At 42.4% G+C, this 20,578-nt stretch overlaps 1 protein-coding gene across 1 annotated transcript; it reads left to right on the forward strand.

The window, feature by feature from the left end:
* Positions 1–19: 19 nt before the first annotated feature.
* kpna3 (karyopherin alpha 3 (importin alpha 4)) lies at positions 20–19,168 on the forward strand. Its single transcript, XM_070975490.1, has 17 exons — positions 20–377; positions 3,047–3,091; positions 8,263–8,352; positions 10,454–10,483; positions 10,592–10,644; positions 10,735–10,830; positions 12,243–12,328; positions 13,019–13,105; positions 13,196–13,365; positions 13,683–13,727; positions 13,860–13,991; positions 14,131–14,259; positions 14,955–15,059; positions 15,367–15,438; positions 15,777–15,939; positions 16,086–16,180; positions 16,281–19,168. Exons 1-17 carry the CDS (start codon positions 105–107, stop codon positions 16,377–16,379), a joined length of 1,770 nt encoding a protein of 589 aa, XP_070831591.1. The 5' UTR covers positions 20–104; the 3' UTR covers positions 16,380–19,168.
* Positions 19,169–20,578: the final 1,410 nt, after the last annotated feature.

Consider the following 20,578-nt stretch of genomic DNA (forward strand, 5'->3'; position numbering starts at 1 on the left):
GCTGCGCATCATCTTCGCTGTCCCCGCAAAAAACAGGACGGTAGAGCCGCACAGGTCTGAGGTCTGAGGATGCCTGTCGTGGACACTGAGTCGAAGGTGAATTTATGATTACTGCGTCGAGGAAGCCGAGCAACGGAGGACAGCCCATGAAGGAGGCATGCATGAACTCCTCCCCTCACTTTGCGTTGTGTTACGTCCCCCTCCTCCCCCTCTCTGGAACCAGCAGCAGCACAGGAGCTGCCGTGCCTGCCTCGTCTTACACGGAGGAGATCCCGAAAGCCGGAGTAATAGCTAAACCCCATACAGCCATGGCAGAAAACGCCGGCTTGGAAAACCACCGCATCAAGAGCTTTAAAAATAAGGGACGAGATGTCGAGGTGAGCTGACATACAAATGCAAGTGTAAATGACATGAATCGAAATATTTTAACGTAGAAAACGACCGTCTTTGGGCCTCGCTGGGGAGCCTGGCTCCGGCTGCTGCTGCCAGCGAGCTAGCTAGCTAACGTAAGCTACCGTAAAGAGTTCGCCATCTGAAGTGCTTATTGGCCTATCTTGATAACGGCACATTTCTCCGGAAATAAAGCGATTGTGATACTTTTTATCCAGCTAACACAAGTGGCCTAAGAGTAGTCAGCAGTCTCTGTTTGTGAAGAGTAAGCAACATCACAGTTGGACCGGTGTAATTGGTTGAATTGAGGGCAGGCGATGTAGCTGTCACAACCAGCTAACGTTAACTAGCTAGTTGGATGGACACCGGTCGCAAGCGAGGCTGGGCCTGCCCGGCACCTTAAACTTGACATTTGCTATGCTCTACAGCCAGCCGACCACAAGTAACACCAATGCTAACTTGCGAACGTCACATACATTTGTCATTATTAGTTAAACGTCGGTTAACTCTGAATTACATGTCTGGTCCACATCCACCCTAACCAAACATTGCCCCTCCTTGTTAGCTCGCTAGCGTCAAGCAAGTAGCTAGCATGTAATGCCAGGTGAGCTTGCTAACCCGAGCTGCTAGCTAAGCCACTAACAGTTCGGTGAATGGTAATGATGCGATGACCCTAGTTTCACGTTTTAACCAATTTGATGCGAAAATCGGCAAATGTAACGTTATTGCGAGCTAAAACAAGTTCAAGTAATGATTTTACTGTGTGATTGGGATTCATCAGTGAGAAATTGGCACGTTAGAGCAGAATAACACTGAGCTAGCAGCAGTAGGTTATTTATTCTAACTTGGTCTAACGCTGTAATATTATCGCTCACACTTCTTAGTGGTTATACGTAGATACTTTCCAAAGAGACGTTGATATATTAACCTGAATATGAAAGATAACGTAAATTGTGGTAGCTTTACAGTCAAGTCCTACATTCTAGAAACCATCACCAGTCTAATATGTGCCCTGCTGGCAAATCCACACTGGGTTTTGCAGCATCATTCAACTAACAAGTCTAATTATAAAACTGTGTGACAGCACTTGTCTGTAATGCTCATTGACATGATGACCAAACCATTTGGCAGTGGCTGTGTTTAGACCAGCTAAGATAGGAGAGGCTAGCATTGCTGGATGAAAGGAAGATGCCAAATATTCAAGTTTAATATCTACGTTTTACGTTCTATACATTATCTATATGTGATCTATCAAAATGCAACTTTCTCAGCTTAAGGTTTTATAAACAGAAGTACATCTGAAAATGGTCCTTCAGAGTCCATCCATGAAGTTTCAACATCAGCTGGCTAAAAGCACAGATTGATGCCCCATTGGTGGTTGTTTTGAAACTTTGAGTCAGTGTGACAAGCACATGGCTACTATGACTATGACAGACTTTGCCAAGTGCATTCCTGATGCTAATTCAGCCATGTTGGATGTCAGACCTGGGTCCTCTGAAGAGCCTCTCCATGAATTTGAGTTTTCCTAAATGGATGACTCAGGCGACAGCCAGAGAAAAACGCCAGTTTGGGTTTTATTTATTGAGGTCAGGCATAACAGATTGCTCTTCATTTCTGACATCATTAGGAACAGCTTTGGATTGCAGAGCAGTAAAGTCCAGCATGCAGGCCATAAGTTCTCCCTTTGTTCCCCTGATTATCATATAGAATGTGCTTATGGTTTAGTTTGGTCCAGCATTTTTTTACCTGGAAATATTCTGTATTTCTTGCCTTGCAGAATTGCAGGTTTCCTTAAGTTTTTGTTGTGTCAAGTATTAATCGTGGTGCCTCTATGGGCTACAGCTGATTTGTCTGTGTATGCATATATTGTGTGCTTTTGGAACAGTTCATATTTTGGGTACAGCAACCAATGGTAGAAGACAAATTAAGCCAATTTAAGTGTGCTAGGCTGCATTCATTTTTCATGAGTGTCAGACTGAACTATTGTATCTGATGTCCTACTGTCCATAAAGGGACATTTCTTTGGTGGGGAGGTCAGTTTAGTAGCATTATTGTTGTTTTGCAGCGGCTGGGAGACACCTCTCTGCTCTGCAGCCTCCTGAGTTATGACTCCCAGATTACGCAAGAGGCTATTTAGGAAGGCAACATGAACCTCTTCAAACAGTCACAAGATCTTAGTCCATCTCAAACTGTTCAGGATAAACTGGAAACCTAACAGACGTACAATTACAGCAATTCGTTTCTGTGTTTCCTCGTCTGTGCTGCTTTTGACTTGTTTTCTACATCTCTTACATTCAAATGTGTGTGTGGTGCTTTCTGTTTTGAGGATTCAGCCACAGACTTGTGCCTTACTTGAGAGAAGTCATCTACTTGCCTTCTGATGTTAAAAGTTTTGCTAATTTAAATAGTTGTAAGATCCCAAAATGAAATAGTTTATTACTGTGGTGTAATCTAATCTAATGGAAAACAATACCATTTACATACAGTACAATTTGGGGGTTTTGCTCATGGTATTTTGTAATTTATTAGGTCATTTTGTTATCTACGTTAAAAGGCTCCGATGTATATTTTCCGCTGTCATAAATTGTTGAATTTCTCAAAAATGCCACAAATGGTTTCCCATTGACTGTCTTTTCTTTCTGTTTCTTCGTTACAGACTATGAGAAGACATCGAAATGAGGTGACGGTTGAGTTGAGAAAGGTGAGAAAAGACACACCATCTGTCTACCAAACATACACCAGGCCTCAGTCTAAATATTAGAAATGTCAAATTCCAGACCAGTGGAGGTGGACACATTTAAATCAGCATTGATATCAAAAATAGTGCTCAAGCCCAAAGCGAACTGGCTCACATTTTAGCAAAACCTTACTGTGTGACTCCGCGGGGCATGTTTAGCCATGTCCCTGGCTGCACGGCCTCCATAGCTGATCGTAGCCGTTCTAGAAAATGTTTGGGATTCCACCAGAAGCGCTGCAGAGCATTTCAGAAGCAGCTTTCGGCTCTGCAGCTAGTCTATTTTTGACGGAAGCCGCATCATGCTGCGCACAGCAGATCAGGCTAGGCAGGAAGTCGGACACAGAGATGGCACAGGGCACCTGGCCAGTTTTCATTCATATATCACATCAAAACAGAGGGAAAAAAATCGTTTAACTACATAGCCTACTTACCAAAGAAATCAAGAAAAAATGACCAAATCATCAAAATCCGAGCAGGTCAACGAAATGGGGTTGGCAAAACGCTCTGCTTCTGAAATGCTCCCCGTGGCGTATGAAGCCGTGTGGAGACCAGAACAAAACCATGTCCCAGCTAGAAGTGCTGTGCTGTGAAGCACACGTGCCCAGTGGAGTCAGGACGTTATTCATCACTCACTATTACACTGTCTCTTGCAACTGACTAAGCATTTGTCATGAGAACTGTTACAAGCCATGTTTTTCTGGTTTCCTTCTATATTTCCACTGTTTTATCCATTCTGTGTTGAGCCCACCTGTGTTACTTCCTCTCCAATCGTCGTTATTAACTGCACCCCCAAGTATTGGTTTGCTCGGTCCATCAGTATTGAAGGTACCCTCCTAACAGTCATCATCGAAAACATGGATCTATTGAGAATTTATGGATTGTTGTGAATTTTCACATTTTTGTATGTCTTCTTGAGTTTAACGCTGGAAATAAAACTTTTTTTGGCTAGCTGTGTGGATTGGGTCATAATGGGACATTCAGACTAATGTCCTTTTTTTGCCAGCTGTTGGTCGTTTATACTTGACAGTTAGCTGTCCATCTATAAATGATACAGTGTTTATTAGTAGACTCTGTTGTTCCTTTGTTGACAGCAAAAACCCTCTAGCATTTCAAGTAGGATATACAGTTGATAGTTAGGTGTGTTTCTTTGCCTCGAAAAGCCGCCATACCACCACACAGACCGCACAGTAACTTAATTTTGTCCTTTGACACCTGGAGAAAATTAAGATAAATTAACCACAGCTGATTAGGACCCCGTTTATACTTAGGGAAAACGCATATGTTTTCATGTGGTTTGGCCTCTTGTTTACACGCAAACAGAGTTTTTTTCACGGAAAATAATAGTTTTTAAAAACTCCAGCCAAAGTGGACATTTCTGAAAACGCCGGCTATTTGTTGACGTGTAAACAGGGTTAAACACCTTTTTAGGTTCCAAAACGTCACAACATGCGACTGAAAATACTTAACGTCATGTGAGCGACCTATGTTTACACTCACGTCCATAGGTTTGGCATAGTTATGATGCGCTCGATGGCGTATTTATCCGGGTTCATGTAAACGACAACATTTTTGAAAATGATGTTGTGTGCACGATGTTATTTTTGAAAACAGATGGGCCAAATACCCTGCTACGTGTAAACGTAGGGTAAGTTTGCTATCACAAATTTCCTGAGAAATTGTGATGATATCTGCAAATATTTTTGTGTATTTTGCAGTTAAACAGATTAACTGTTGGAATTCTTTGTCACGACTGTGACTGAATTTACAGGTTCACAGCAGAATTTGCACAAACAGGCTGTGGTGTCCTATTCAGCGTGTATTCATTTTGGCCAATTGTGTTGCCAAAAGTCATACCAGGATCACTTTTTGTTACCAGGCTATCATGTTTTTTCTTTGTTTAAAAAGAAAATTGAACTACCAGTTTTTGATGTGGTGCTATTGTCTGTCTGGATTGTTGACATGAAATACAAATTAAGGGGTCATGTTCATTGGCTTAGAATGCCAACTTTCAGCTTTAATTTAAGGGTGTTAACATCTACATTAATTGAGCGGTGGAGGAATGGCCATGCTGTTTTGAATGCACATTCTTCTTCGTCTGCGACCCATAGACATCACAAGGAGCAGGCCTTCACTCTGACCTTCAGTAACTGAAACCCATGCATTGGACTGAGGGCAGCTCAGGATTTGCTTTGATATGTGATTTGAATTGTGCTTCTACTGCTTTATGATGACATTGTCCAAAGAGAGTTAATGCATTCAACTTGATCTGGACAGACATGATGCATGCATTCATCCTACTGCTGCCATCATCAGTGACCTCACAGTAAGCAGCTGGCAGACGTACATGCCCATGCATTAACACAAGTTTCACAGATAGCACGTTGCACCTTGAATCATGTTTCTCCACCTATAATCCCTTCCATCATTCTGGTATGGTGGGCTTTTCTTGCATCTTTCAATAACACTTAAAGGTGCAATATGTAAAAAAAATAGTCAAAAAACATTGAAAAGATAAAACTATCAACAGAAAAATATCAGTTTTGATGTTATGACGTTTAAAGTAGCTGTCGATAATGCAGACAAGTTTTTTGCTTCAAAGTATCATTATGAAGTAAATGTTGACAGCACAAAATAATTGCTATAGAATAATGACACCATCAGCGTTTTGATTGGTTCCCTATAAGTTTCGCTTTCATTATGTAATTTGTCTGCCAGCGGGTACGATCTCCTGGGAAAATGAAGGTTGACTGGTGATCCAGTCCAGCTGGTTTCTGCTCTCATGTCTCCATTATAGACTAAATGGTTTTTTTCTGTCTGTGTTATTACTTGATTTCAGTGTGCACACAGCATCAGACTCAGGTAGCCAGCTGGAAGCAGACAGGTTACCATCAGGCAAAGTGCACTGTCATGGGAGTAAAATTAAAGAAACGAAAGAATTTTTCCATTAAGTGACAAGATGTCTGACACAGACAAATGTGCTACATGTGTGAAAGGACAGCTCTTGACAATATCCGGACCCAATTCTGCAAACATTGTCTGGACAGTGTCTCTGCTGTATATTCAGGGTGGGCAGTGTGATGTAGCAATCCAGCTGCCTCGCAAAGTCACCTGATCTGTCTGTCTCTGCGTTACTGTTCTCCCCACTGCCTCTCGCTCCTCTCCCGCTTCACGCATTGTGTCATTAACGACTTGAACTTGTCGTGTCTTTGTTGCCCCTGAGTCGAGGTCCTGGTCGGTGCAGCTGGTAATCACCTCTGTACTATATTCCCTGTTATCAAACACTCAGGGGTGTAAACATGGCAGCACTTCCCCCGCTGCTCTGAGCACCCAGCCTGAGTTAGCTAACAGGGACACCAGCCGCACAGCTTACTGAGTTTACTAGCTAACAGCAGCTACAGTTAGCATCAGCTAACGATTACTCTGGTGTTTGGAGTATGAATTCGACAGGTAGCCAATTCACATATTCCACCTTTAAAGAACCCATTAGAGTTCCACAGCTCAGTGTTACCTGCCTTTTTTTGTACTTGGGGCCTGCAAGGGGTTTTGCATCTAGTGATGAATCCTCTTGAGTGTTAGTCTTTGTCATTTTCATTTGATTTGCACACTAATATAACCATGCCTGGATCCTGCAGAGGGGGTGTTTTTCACTTTTCTAAATATTCTTGGAGTTGCTGAACTGTAACCAGTTAAAACATAAGGATTGTTTGTGTAGCAGTGGGTGTTTACGACGATGTAGAATATGCAAATCCCCAAGATCAGACTTCGTACCTGGATTCCACTTGAGGGTTTCCTCTCACGTGTTGAAATCACTGGAATAAGCCACACTGTCTCAAACAAAATTGAAACTATGGGTCTTAAGGATTTGAATACAGTTGAGTTTGAAATGCTGTGTTGTCTTCATGTGCTATTTTTGAACTGCAAAATTAGTTCTGTCATGCACCTTTTTAACTCGCTGATGGGTGTGAGGTTGTTTTCATTTTCACACACAGATGGCAGCTGATTTGCGTTTGTAACAGATACAAAGTTAACTCACATCTTCGCTGTGTTAAGCGTTCTTTGTTTCTGTTTATCATCTATCACTTTTTTTCCCTTAATGGAAGATTTTTCTGGCGATAGATAACTAAAATCAGGGTTATATGCACTACAAAGTGCGTGAGTAGTGGTGTTCCTCTAAAACGCATTAACTTCCACAGCACGTTTATCTGTTGCCTCACTGGTACATTTTGACATTTGTTGAGCCATGTAATCTCTTCTGTAGTTGTTCTTCCGAGTCTCCTGGACTAGCAAAAGGCATGTGTAGGTAGTGGAAGAGGAAGGTGTCCTCTGTTTCTAGGAACCAGGTGCCAGACATGAGACAAAAGATATTGAAATGAACCTTTGCCAAGACTTTGCTCTGTAAGGATCGTTTAGATGATGGACAGATTCCTTTGCAAAGGCATGACTAGATAAAGAGCCATCAGAACTGGTTGTTCTGACAAAATTCATGGGACAGTTTGTTCATTACGTGGAAATACTGGTTAACAGACAAGTATAGAGCAGCACAGCCATCAGCAGACGTTTGGAGAACACTGGCACAGCCGGGGATGTTGAAACCTAGAACGTCACTGCTGTGGAGTGCTGAGGTGTTCTCAAGTCTAGCACATTCCATTTAGCTGGATCAGAGCAGCAAGAAGCACTGCGCTAGCTGATTAGTCATCGGTGACGCACATCAGCATGATGCACAGAAATGTAGGCCAAGGGAATCTCCTCCTACCACTGACTCACATGCCCTGTAAATTGATGGGATGTGTGGGTCTCTCTGCCTCTCTGTATATGTGTTTGTCTCTGGATTTCCAAGCTGAATGAATAAGTGCTTCCTGGGGGGTTGCAGAGTATGTAGGGTTAAGGTTCAGTGTCCTACAAAGATGAGTGTGTTTGTGTTTGCTTTGTGGACCAGCCTGCAGACAGAGTTCTCTCACTCACAGTAGAATTTCTAAAAAAAAAAAAAAAAAAAACTATACCGAAAGTTAAAGTTTGGGAAAGTATTTTTCAGGTGGGTTCGATTCACTGTTGCTTTAAGAATTCATGAATGCATTAATGAATGCTTTCATCTCCTCCCCTCATTTCTACTTCTGCCCCCCCACCCCCCTTGTCAGAACAAACGAGACGAACATCTACTGAAGAAGAGAAATGTCCCGCAGGAGGAGAGTCTGGAGGACTCTGACGTCGACTCAGACTTCAAAGGAGTAAGTTTGGGTGTGTGGGTATGAGCTTCAGTGAGACTGGACTGTCTGGATAACGGGTCAGAGGGGGTAAAATCATTTCAGACTACCTGTGATACACACTGGAAACAGTCGCTGGGTTGTGTTTTTACTGGGATTTCCTGCCAAATACAAGCATTTACAGTGCAAGTTAAATATAAATGCATTGTCATGTTAGGATTGTTTTATGTTAATGTAATATTTCTATTTTCAAACTTCAAAAGGTCAATTCACTCAAATTCTCCTAACTGAGACTGAAAGTTTGTTTTTGGTCTGAGAAAGAGCAGCTAACAACAACAACAACAACAGCAGCAGCAGCAGCAGCAGCAGCATCATTTAGTAGCTGTTCTGGAGCTTTCAGTCGTATCACACACTCCTCCTCAGAAGATGAAATTTTCCCAGTTGTCATGTAATATTCAGATTTTGTCGTGTTTCTAAAGTTCTCAAAGAAATGGACGTTTTTTCATCTACAATTGTGTGGCAACCCCATCAGCTGAGGATGAGGATGGGATTCGTTGGCAGCTCCATAGCATCTATTCGATGCTCAGTTTGGTGATTTTATTTTGCTCTTTCGGCTTGTTTGAGTTCAGTTTTGTAATATCTGCTACTGAAACATCATCTCCTACCCAGATACACTTAAGGTGAATGGAATTCCATTTGTGCTCCCCCAACAATGAAAAATGATGTTTCAAAGCTCATCATCAGTTTAGGATAATCCACAGATCCTCCTGTCAACTGTTTTTCTGCTAAAAATTGTTGGGAAAACTGTGGATAGCCTGTTCTTTGCATTAGTTGCCTTTTGCTTTGAGCACCACAAATTAAATCCCATCGAACTCCACTGAATTCACTTAGCACCAGAAATCTCTGACATCTTGAAACTAAAGCCAATCAAATTGTACATGTAAAATATCTTTTGTAATTTGTGTGAATTGACCCTCCAATTCTCCCACACTGTGTGAAGGTTTCAGGCCTGTTTCAGGAAAATGATAGCTCGTTAAAGGCTAAATTCAAGAGATAAGTATGTACAAATATAGCCTGGTTAATAGTCTGTGGTTTGTAGACTGCAAAAAGCTCTGTTTTGTCATTTCAGTATGTCTTCTAGGGATTTTTTTTCTTAATGTAATATGCTGTATGTGGGCTTGGTGTAGTAATATGCTGTCCAGAATATCTCCAAAGCCACTAACCTGTGATGACAATGTATCAGTAGATTAATGAAATGGTGAGCAATAGCCTGCAGAGTCAGCCAGTCAGTGCGTTTTAATCACAAATTGAAGATCCAGTCTGAATTTGGGGCCCACGGCAGCATTGGTGCAAAAAGAAATGTAGAGTAGAGATCTGGAACTGGATGACTGTGAGTCACCACACATCCAAGCTCTTTCAGCTTGTGTTCTTGTTACCTCTTTATGTTAGTTCTGTGTCTTAGGCACAGACACACTTTCATAGTGTCGTGAGAGCTGTGATTGAAAGCTAATGCTTTCATTGTTTGTCAAAATGTTCAGACTCACAAGCATAGACGTGACTCGGGGAGAAGAGAAGGTGCAGCTCCTTGTAATTTCCTTCAGCTGTTTAATTTGAAAGCAAGCATTTTGCATATTCTGCATTACTAATTTTCATGTTCGACACCACGATGCAGTGGGCAAGCTGTTAAAGTCTCAATATGGACTTGTAAACAATTTAGCACATTTTAGCACATTTGAATAAATACATAAATATTATGTGGTGTTGATCAAGGGTCAGTTAATTTGGTATGTAGTTTGTTTGTTTTAAGTTTGTTTTGCTTCAAAAGAATTTAAACCATCATTAAAAACAGCCGACCTCACATCTGCTCATGTCGTTCATAATTTGAATCCATCCCTTACCCTACATACTACAGTGAGAAAAGATATTAATCTGAGCAGTGGAGATACAAAATGTTCACTTGTTATACTATTGCACCTAAAGACATGAGGTAAATACACTGTGTAGCACAGGGAAGCAGTTGGATGTCTTATCATCGGCTGCTGGAGTTGTTCCCTTTGATGATAACATATGCTTAGCAAATTATGACTGACGGCACTAATATTCATCTGCGTTTCTCTCTGTGCAGCAAAATGTCACGCTTGATGCCATCTTACAGGTGAGAGCTCACGTCGTTCTGTTAAAATGTACTGACAGTAACTCCTGAACTGTTGGCTCTTTATGCTCTGTTAACAATTATCGTGGCCTTTGTTCCTTGTCGCTGCAGAACGCTACCAGTGATAATGCAGTCATCCAACTCAGTGCTGTACAGGCAGCCAGGTGAGGGGGTGACAGAGCACACACAGGCACACACCAGCTGCTTTTGTGCATGAAGTTCATGAGATTTATTTATTTTCCACCCTTTGTCAGAAAACTGCTCTCGAGTGACAGAAACCCTCCCATCGATGACTTGATAAAGTCGGGGATCCTGCCCATTTTAGTCAAATGCCTGGAGCGGGACGACAAGTAAGTCTGCCTCCAAAAACAGTTTGTGTTTGCCTTCACTGTTATTTTTCTCTGACGCAACGGACTCAGTGTTCTACTTGTCAAGGCTGCGGGCTGCCGTGATGGATTACTGACGATGCTACATCACATCTCTGCTGCAACAGAGGCTTTGTGTGCGCGAGTGTGTGTGCATCCCGCCGTGTCCACACGTGAGAGTGTGTGGTGGCGCGCGGGGCAGTTGGCTGGTCCTTGCAGTCCAGGCCAAGCCAAATATAACAGCATTCCTGTCCCTCAGAGTTCCCCAATTCCCAGGACCTTATGTTCACTGGGGGGGAGTGAATAGTTGGGGTGGAAGAACTTGAGAGGAAGAAATTGTAAGAATTTTACCATGGCAACCAACAATGGATAGCATCATTTTAACATGGATACCAGCTTCTGTTGGACATTTCGTGTTGAGTTTGTGCATAATGCAGCAGTGCAGTATGACCCATGCGTCCGTCAAGAGAAAATAGTTGTGTACTATGTTGACAGAATTATGGCAGTAAGCCAAATCAGCTTCACTTAATGACATAATAAAATACAGAATCGCAGTGACGTGACAGTGAGCACCGTCTTCCACAAAACAAGAAGAGACAGATGAAATTCGTGAACGCTTGATGCTGCGAAAAATTAAGCTATTCAGTCCATAGGCGACCATGGTGGCTGGTTACATCACAAAAAGCACCACACCCTGTTTCACATCCCAGCTAAAGCCGAAGAAACCCGTAGGAACTGCGCATCATGGTCGGCCGCCTGCTGAAATATTTAGCGGGGTAGACAGACTTGCCACCCTTCGCCGTGGTTTAGTAGCATTTGGCTGGTGGGTGGTGTGAGGATCACTTGGAACCGTGTGAGTTCTTAATATTTTGTGTTGCATCGCTTAAAAAAAAAAACTCTTTCATTGCTGTCTTCCCTTTTGAGCGCAGTTCACCAAACAGCATGATATCCAGACCGCTGATCCAGTGTCAGATGTGTTTTCCACTACACAGAATCTGTTATCACCAGGGGGTCACATTATTATTATTAGTAGTATTAATCTTTTTTTAAAGCAGCCAATTATGGAAAACTCCATAAAACATGATCTGTTGTGACGACCCCCGATGGGGAGCAGCTGAAAGAAACCAAAAAAAATGGAAAGCTCCACTATCCCCTGATGAGTACCTGGCTTTTGATTAAAATTGGTTTGAGGTACGTTGCTCTAAAAAGGCCTTTTTTTGTCGATAATTGCATTAGGCACTTGGGGGAAATATAAAAATAAAGCTTGAAAAACCTGAAATAGTAGCTGTGAGTTCACCAAGTGTTCACATCAATATTTATCTCTGTGATTATTCCCCTCTTTCCTGCCCCGCTCATGAACTTCACATCTTTAACGTTTTGTTTTCTCTGTCCGACAGCCCCTCTCTTCAGTTTGAGGCAGCTTGGGCTCTGACCAACATTGCCTCTGGCACATCAGCACAGACTCAGGCTGTGGTTAAATCCAGTAAGTTGACCCCTGGATTCTGTCTTCCCCCTGCAGTCTGTGTTTGTGCACTGTCTGCATTCTGCCGAGCTAGCGTATTTGTTTGTTTTTTCACGCAATTTGGCCGGCGTGTTATTTGTTTGGATTATGTTTTTATTAGATAACAGTGCGCTTTTATTTTGAAACAAAACCAATATGACTGGAGAGTGGAAGCCGTGATCACCCTTCATGTGATTAGCTGGCGGCTGGCTGCTAAGAAAAGGGTAGTTATCCCACACAACAGGAGATGTCAATCAAGCACTGTCTGTACATGCTAAAGAGGTTTAATAAGGCATCTTATCTAAAAAAGAAATATTATTATTATTTTTATATAATAAAGATATTATTTTAAAAAAATCAAAGAGTGTACATCAGTTGTGTGGCTTTAAATGGGAATGTTCACTTTAGGTACAAGAAAGGTATCTTTTAGTAGTGAGCTCCCCTCTGCTTTGACTGTCAAGAACAGTGTAGGTTCGTTTCATTCAGTCAGTAAATGTTTGTTGACACCCCTACTTAGATTTAGATCAGCTGTTGCAGGAGTTGTGACCCAGTCAAGGATTAGTGTTTATTTTATTTGGCTTTGAGCGTGACCAGGCAACACAGCTTGTTACTGGAGTTGCACAATCTGACACCGGGGGCAGGTTTTTGATGCGCTGGTGTTTGTGTGACCAGATGCAGTGCCCCTGTTCCTGCGACTGCTACACTCTCTCCACCAGAACGTATGTGAACAGGCTGTATGGGCTTTAGGAAACATTATAGGTGAGTAGTTGTCTTCTAATTGAAGTGTGTGTATACTGCTTGGAGACCCCTTTTCTCAGTTATGTTGACCTCCGCCCGCTGCCTGTCCAGGTGATGGTCCTCAGTGCAGGGATTATGTCATCTCCCTGGGTGTGGTCAAGCCCCTGCTGTCTTTCATCAACCCATCGATCCCCATTACCTTCCTCCGCAATGTTACCTGGGTCATTGTTAACCTCTGCCGCAACAAGGACCCACCACCGCCCATGGAGACTGTACAAGAGGTGGGTGATCTTCCATGTGCATGCAGGCATTCATGTGCCAGACTGCTGGATGTGTTGCACTCGCCTGTTTCACTGCAGGCTGAGTCACACACGGTTTTTGCAGCATCGTTTCAGTAGCCAAACCAGCCTCATCACTCAGGGGAATTTCTAACTACAAAGCTCTTTTGGCGACATTTCAAGTCTGGCTTTGACAGCTCCTCCTCTTTGTGATGTTTTTTTTCTCCCCTCTCACTCTGCCCTGTTTTTGCCTTCATTTGATCCATCTATTCCTCTGCCTACACCCAACCCACTCACAACCTACTTTTCTTTCCCCACAGATTTTGCCCGCCCTCTGTGTGCTAATATATCACACCGATATAAGTGTAAGTATCAGAGCGAAGTGTGACTCTCCTAGTCATGAAAAATCACTTGGTTTGTGCTTCCAGCATGCCGTTTTTCTAACAGCATAATTACTGTGCAAGGTCTCATGAGTTTCATGCGTCCTGTGTGTTTAGATCCTAGTCGACACAGTGTGGGCACTGTCCTATCTGACGGACGGGGGCAACGAGCAGATCCAGATGGTCATTGATTCTGGAGTTGTTCCATTTCTTGTGCCTCTCCTCAGCCATCAGGAGGTCAAAGTTCAGGTTTGTTGTATTGATTGAATTCACCTTTGACTTTTGTCCACAGTAAGATAACATTTCAAAATGTCTTCCTCAATTCCTCAATGAAGCAATTTCTGTTTTGTTTTGTTCTTTCTCGCCCTCCTTTGTCTTCAAACTGCAGACGGCAGCTCTGAGGGCAGTGGGTAACATTGTGACGGGGACAGACGAGCAGACACAGGTTGTGCTCAACTGTGACGTCCTCTCGCACTTCCCCAACCTGCTCACACACCCTAAAGAAAAGATCAACAAGGTATCACCACCTCAACCCTCATGTTGTTTTTTGTTTTGTTTTATTTTGTAAGTCTGTGGGGTTCTTGAGGCTTAGTGTGGAAAGAGGAGTACGGTGTCTGCGCCTGGCGAACCACAGTGAAGTTCATGACATTTATGAGAGCTATCAGCTGTCAGGAAGTGTAATATATCAGGAGCAGGTTTGTTATTGTGTCTATTCCCTTACTTAATGACATGAGATTTCTGTACAGTTTGAAGGGCTTTATGTTCAGTCTGTTTTGTTTTTAATGGAAAAAGTACTCTTTATTCCTATACATATGATAAGCGGATACACTGGAGGGCATTGCTAATCATATACTGAAATCAAAACATTTCGAGAGGCAGCAACATCTGACTGGTCTTAGTGGGTTTTTTTCTGCCTTTTTTGCAACAAACTTGTTCAAGAAATACAAATAAATATTTTAAGGTGCTCTAGGGGGATTATATGCATAATGAACTGTTAAAAGATGTCGGGAATTCGAGGGTTATATCAGAGTTACTGCAGCAATTACAAAAATGATTTGGAAGCCCAGTCATCTGCTATATTCCCTGTTAACTAGCCCAATGAGAAAGAGTAATGTATGAGTGGAGAAATACCCTCTGGGTTTGGAAGAATAAACATGTCTGTGCGGAAGATACAGTGCAGGTTTTGACTATTTGGGATTGGTCTGTTTGCAGGAAGCAGTCTGGTTCCTGTCCAACATTACAGCTGGGAACCAGCAGCAGGTCCAAGCTGTGATTGATGCTGGACTGATTCCTATGATCATTCACCAACTGGCTAAGGTTTGTGCATGATGGGTGACAGGAAAGAAATTCCTCAAACCTTACATTTCCTATTCTTTATATTTCTACAGTTTTATCAAGCCATGCTATGAGACTCTAAATGTGGAGGAAGTATAACGTTGGACGCTAATTGTATGTATTAATTTGCACGGACACATTCTGTGTTTTGTAGCTGGAGAAGCAACAGAACTCATCAGTGAACACTGAATGCAAATGCAGCCTAGATATGTCTGTGTGCCTTGGCATTGTGCTGCTGTAGAAAAGACCTGCTATTTGCACATCTCAGTGACAGCCTGTCTCTCTACAGGGTGACTTTGGCACTCAGAAGGAGGCAGCATGGGCCATCAGCAACCTCACCATCAGTGGGAGGAAAGATCAGGTGAGCTGGACTTTGGGACAAATTTACAAATTACAAATGTTCAATCTGCAGTTTGTTTCAATGCATTCACCACCATGAGATTTCTATTCAATGTAAGGTTTAATTTTATTTAAACTGCCATTACTGAGCACATGAATTTATATAATATTCCATAATTTCAGCAGTAAACGTTCACCATTTCACTTTTTTTTTTTCAAGAAGCACAACAGTCTCCATTACTGAAGGATGAAAATAGATTATGCTGTTTACATATGAAGGGGTGAAATTACCACACTTGTAACCATGTGCCTATGTTGTAATCAAGTATGGATGTGGTATGTATGTGTGGGTTTGTGTAGGTGGAGTTCCTGGTGGAGCAGAATGTCATCCCTCCGTTCTGTAACCTGCTGTCAGTGAAGGACTCCCAGGTGGTGCAGGTTGTCCTGGACGGGCTGAAGAACATCCTCATCATGGCAGGAGAGGAAGCCAGCACTATCGCTGAGATCATAGAGGAGTGTGGAGGTGTGTATCTGGCCGATGGTTGGCATGAGTCGTCTGTCAGTGTGTGTTTCCAGTTCAGCTGTAAGTTTCTGCAGTAGCCAGCTCCCAGTGTTCATGTTATTAACAACAGAGGAAAGGTCACACTTGTCATTGTTTTGATTTCTCAGGTTTGGAGAAGATAGAGTATCTGCAGCAGCACGAGAATGAGGACATCTACAAACTAGCCTTTGAGATTATTGATCAATACTTTTCAGGAGATGATGTAAGTCTTCCAGTAGTGATATTACATGTCAGGATTTTCACTCAGTTTGTCATGCTCAGTTGACAACGTGCTCTTCTGTGTTCTTGCAATATCTTTTCAGATTGACGAAGAGCCCAGCTTGATCCCCGACACCACTCAAGGGGGGACCTTCAACTTTGATCCAGCTTCCAACATGCAAACAAAGGAGTTTAATTTCTAAAAGCCAGGATGTTTGGTTCAGCCAGCTGCACGGGTACGCTGTAATCACCCTAGACATTCATCCATCTCTCCTCCAACCTGGCAACCTGGTACCGAAGGATTTACTTAGCATCACAACATGGAAACTCACCACTGAAGGATTTACCCTCGCCCGCCTCTGCACTGCGGGCTGTTTTTCTTTTGTTTTTTCAAATGGTCATCCTTCACCAAACACGGCAACCCTACAAAGGAGTCCTGGTCATTCAACAGGCACCGTCACCATCTGGCAACCTGCATCAGGAGGGCTGCTGGTATTCTCTGCCAGTGCTTCTAAATATCACACAAAAATAAAACCAGACGGAAGGAAAAGCCTTTGTGGCAAGATTGAATTGCCAAATGTCAAGTCTTCATAAAGACAAAAACACAAGCACATGTTCAGTCACAAACACAAACATATACACACTTTTTGACACTTAGAATTTGTGTGCATACTTCTGTTAGAAGCCATCATATCACTTAGGGGGAAGAAAATACTGCTGTTTGTTTGTGGTTTATTTTTGTGCTTTCCCTCCCCTGGATTGTCCTCTGGTGTTACTTCACCCACGCACACGCACACTAACATACAAGTACACTCATCGACACACTTAGTCACGCGGATTCCCCTCGGCCGGCCACCCCAATAACCCTCTCTCTCCCAGTTTAAAGAGTTAATCCCAGAGCTAAGCCATGATTAACCACGGACCCCCACTGCCCTCCCGGGAGAGTCCTGAGGCAGGCGGAGGGGTGAAAGGGCTCCAAGGCAAAAAGAGGACTCCGTGGCAAACTGACTGACGGGACTTCTGACTCAATGACGTCACTTTTTTAATGTGACCTCTGTTGAATTATCAAACTTAAAGTTTGTTTAAAAAAAAGCATCAAAAATGTGAAGAAAATGCCATAATTCTCTTTTTTTTTTTTCAGTACATACAACTGTAAGACCTGCTAACTGCCTGCTTCTGATTCAGCAGAGCGACAAGAGTTTTGTGTTTTTACGGATGTGAATACCTGTCACAGGAGGGAAGCACCTTTAGGTGAAGGCGCAGAGACTTGAGAGAGGAGGAACGTGTCAGCTGTAGCGTTTATCCCCCTACAGGATGTCCATTTCTGCAGCAGGAGCTCGGTCACGTCCTGTGATCCGGTGAACTGTTTGCTCGGGACTCCCCTGTAATGTGAAACTTGAAAAAGCGGGGGGTTTGACAAAAAAAAAAAAAAAACAAACAAAAAAAAAACATGTTGAGCTCAAAAATCGACCCACATTGCTTATCTAACCTTAATATTATTTTTAATTCTTTTAAATTCTCTCGACAAACAGATATTTTAGGTTCATGTTTGAGCTTCTTCTGGTTGAGTCTGTGGAGCTTCCATACGTCTTTGTTTTTCCTATTTTTTTTTTCCCTTTTCTTCAGTCTTATGCACACGTCTGAGGGACATATTTATGTCTGCCTGCAGAGAGGGACCTATACTCATCGAAGACTACACTTATATAACAAGTACAGGTCCTGACCTTTACAGTACTTAACTACTTTCGATGAAGAGGTCACATGTCATCACTCAATTTGAATAATTGTACAAAAATGTGATGTGTATCTCTCCTTGCCGTCTAATGAATATATGAATATATTTACATAAAGCCTGTACAAAGCTGCTGCAGCTGACAGTCATTGGATGGACGATAACCTCACTGTCAAAGATGGCTGGGGAGGGTTTTTTGTTTGTTTTTTGAAGCAATATTTCTTTGTTTCATTGTTTTTATTTTTGACTTGCATATGTATTGTGATGACATGCTGATAAATTGGAACAGGCGTTTTTTTTTTGGTTTTTTTTGCTTTTCTTCTGCGTAGTGGTGACGGGCTGTTTAAAGTGTACCGTCCCATGTATCAGTCGGTGTGCGGGTGCGGGTTCAAGGTGTCAGACTGTGAACTCGGCCCTAACCCTGATCTCGAAGACTTTATGATCCTCTGGTTGGCTGCTAACTACTGAGAGGGGGTCAGATTGGGGAGGTGGGGGGAAGGGGAGGGTCACACTGGGGTTTCAAATATTGGGTGGGGTTGTTATGAGCAGCCCAGGCTTGTTTTTGGGACTAGCTGTTTATTACTGAACAAAACTATAGAGAGGGTGTACAGTCATGAACTAGCAGACTAGACCGAGCCACTTTAAAGATTTACAATTTCGTTGCCTTGTATCTGAATTGGATACAAGCTTATGTTTGTTGCAAGATTTTTACTTGCTAATGAAAAGTTGTTTTAAATAAGATAATAGGAGAAAAGCAACAGACAGCGTTTTGGCCTCTGATTGTTTATATCTTTTTATAAATTTTAGATTGAATTCCTCTCTTTAAGGTGGCTCATTGATGCTTTCAACTCTTGTGCATATTAAAGACAAGAATGAGTTGAAAATCATTGTGCCTTTTGTTTTTTCATTTCAACTAAAACTAGGTTTTATTGAATAGAAAAGATTCTTTGAGCGACGGGAGAATTTTGAAATGGGAGATGTGGCTACAGTAATGTGTGGTCTCCCTGTTACTGGAGTTTGCCATGGGAATGGTAAATGCTGCTCTCTGCTGTTGAGAGTAACTGCTCCCCTCCGATCTTATTCACTGATCATTGTAACACACCATTTCTCCCACTCGTTATCCCCCCTTTCCCTCCCCCCCGAACACCACGAACCATCATTGCCATATTTCAGTCAGGGGATTTTGATCTCATCTCACCCTCAGGACATGATCTGTGTTTCTGATCCTAACCAAAATAAACTTGCTGTTTAGCCGTTGGATCCTCCGTGCTTGCAAGTGTTGTGATTCACACCTACAGTAGCTGTTGGTCAAATTTAAAATGCATGAGCGTGAATGTGAAATAAGCTAGCAGGGATGGGTTTCAAGTGTTTTGTGTGAGAGAGAGAAACACATTTTTTTCCCCCAGAGTTCATGAGTCTCTGCTCTTGAATTTATAGTGAAGACCTGCATCACTTCCGCTCTTTGTGGGTAAGAACAAACTAATCGCTTTCACTCCTGCTGTCACTGTTCTGTGGCACATCCTTTACATTACAGGTGAGGCCTGGCAGCAGCTGGGAACAGCACGGCCGTCATTTGCTGCTCGTGGATCTGGTTCTTCAGGTGATGATGGCTGTGAGTTTACCTGACATCACAGGCACAGCAGATCTGCACAGGTGACTCCAGGCCAGGCCAGATTTGGTGGTTGGTTCTACAAAATTAGGTTGCAGTGGACATTTAAAATGTCTCATTGCATAATGACAGTTTGTAAGTGGTACAGTTTCCGTTTGCTGAACGTGTGTGTGTTGGTGAACATGTTGACTTGAACTGGCCTCCACACTATTAATGCTGCTTGATCCATGTCAAGATTCCAGGTTTACAGTGTGGCAATTTGAGTGATGGTTGTTTTGGGGCAATATGCCCTATAAGATGTAAACTGGAATGTTAAGGCCCTGTAAGCCTTTAGAAAAACTCAGTTTAATAACTTTTTTTTATGTTTATTTTATGCTTACTTGATGCAATTTCCAAAATAAATGTATGTGCCAGTAATTACCACAAGTAAACAGCAAACCTGGTAATATTCAATCAGGGGAAGACTGAGTTAAAACAGGAAGTTCATTCTTGACCTTGAAAACAGCAGTTGACCACAAGATCCACATTGCAGCTGTTGTGGAGCTTTCAGTCTGGTTGCACAGTCTTCTCTGGAGATGGAGCTGCCCAGTTGTTATTGAGTTTCGAACTCCATCTGCTGAGGAAGATTTTGTGATATGGTGGAAAGCCCCAGACCAGCCGGACCCTGTGGTGAGACTGTTCTGTCAGCTGCATTCAGAGGTGGTTTCTGGGGCTAGCTGCCACTCTCAGGATACCTGATGGATCCTTAAATTAGCTTGTTCAGTTAATTACTGAAATTGCATCTACTCACTCTCCATTGATGAAAAGTCCAGAATCTACAAATGTGCAAATATCAGATGTTTTGGGCACAATATGCCACCTACTTCACTGAAAAGTCTGTTGTGAGCATATGTACAGCAGAGGCTTCAAGTTTCCACATCTCACTAGTTTAAGTTGCATATTAAATCATGACTGCCCTCCAAAATAGTTGTGATGTCACAAAATCCTGCTTGCCTGTGCATGTCTTAAACTGAGATTTCGGGTGAACACAGAGAAACTTTTCCCTTTTCATCAGATGAATA

This window comes from Chaetodon trifascialis, chromosome 12 (genome assembly GCF_039877785.1).
Source record: "Chaetodon trifascialis isolate fChaTrf1 chromosome 12, fChaTrf1.hap1, whole genome shotgun sequence".
NCBI classification, from domain to species: Eukaryota; Metazoa; Chordata; class Actinopteri; order Chaetodontiformes; family Chaetodontidae; genus Chaetodon; species Chaetodon trifascialis.

What these genes read in the sequence shown, in the direction of transcription:
- kpna3 (XM_070975490.1), top strand. Translation starts at nt 105, where the DNA reads ATGATTACTGCGTCGAGGAAGCCGAGCAACGGAGGACAGCCCATGAAG. An exon ending in AGTGCTGTACAGGCAGCCAG is followed by an intron (nt 10,645 to 10,734) that starts GTGAGGGGGTGA and finishes ACCCTTTGTCAG; the next exon opens with AAAACTGCTCTCGAGTGACA. An exon ending in TCAGTGGGAGGAAAGATCAG is followed by an intron (nt 15,439 to 15,776) that starts GTGAGCTGGACT and finishes GGGTTTGTGTAG; the next exon opens with GTGGAGTTCCTGGTGGAGCA.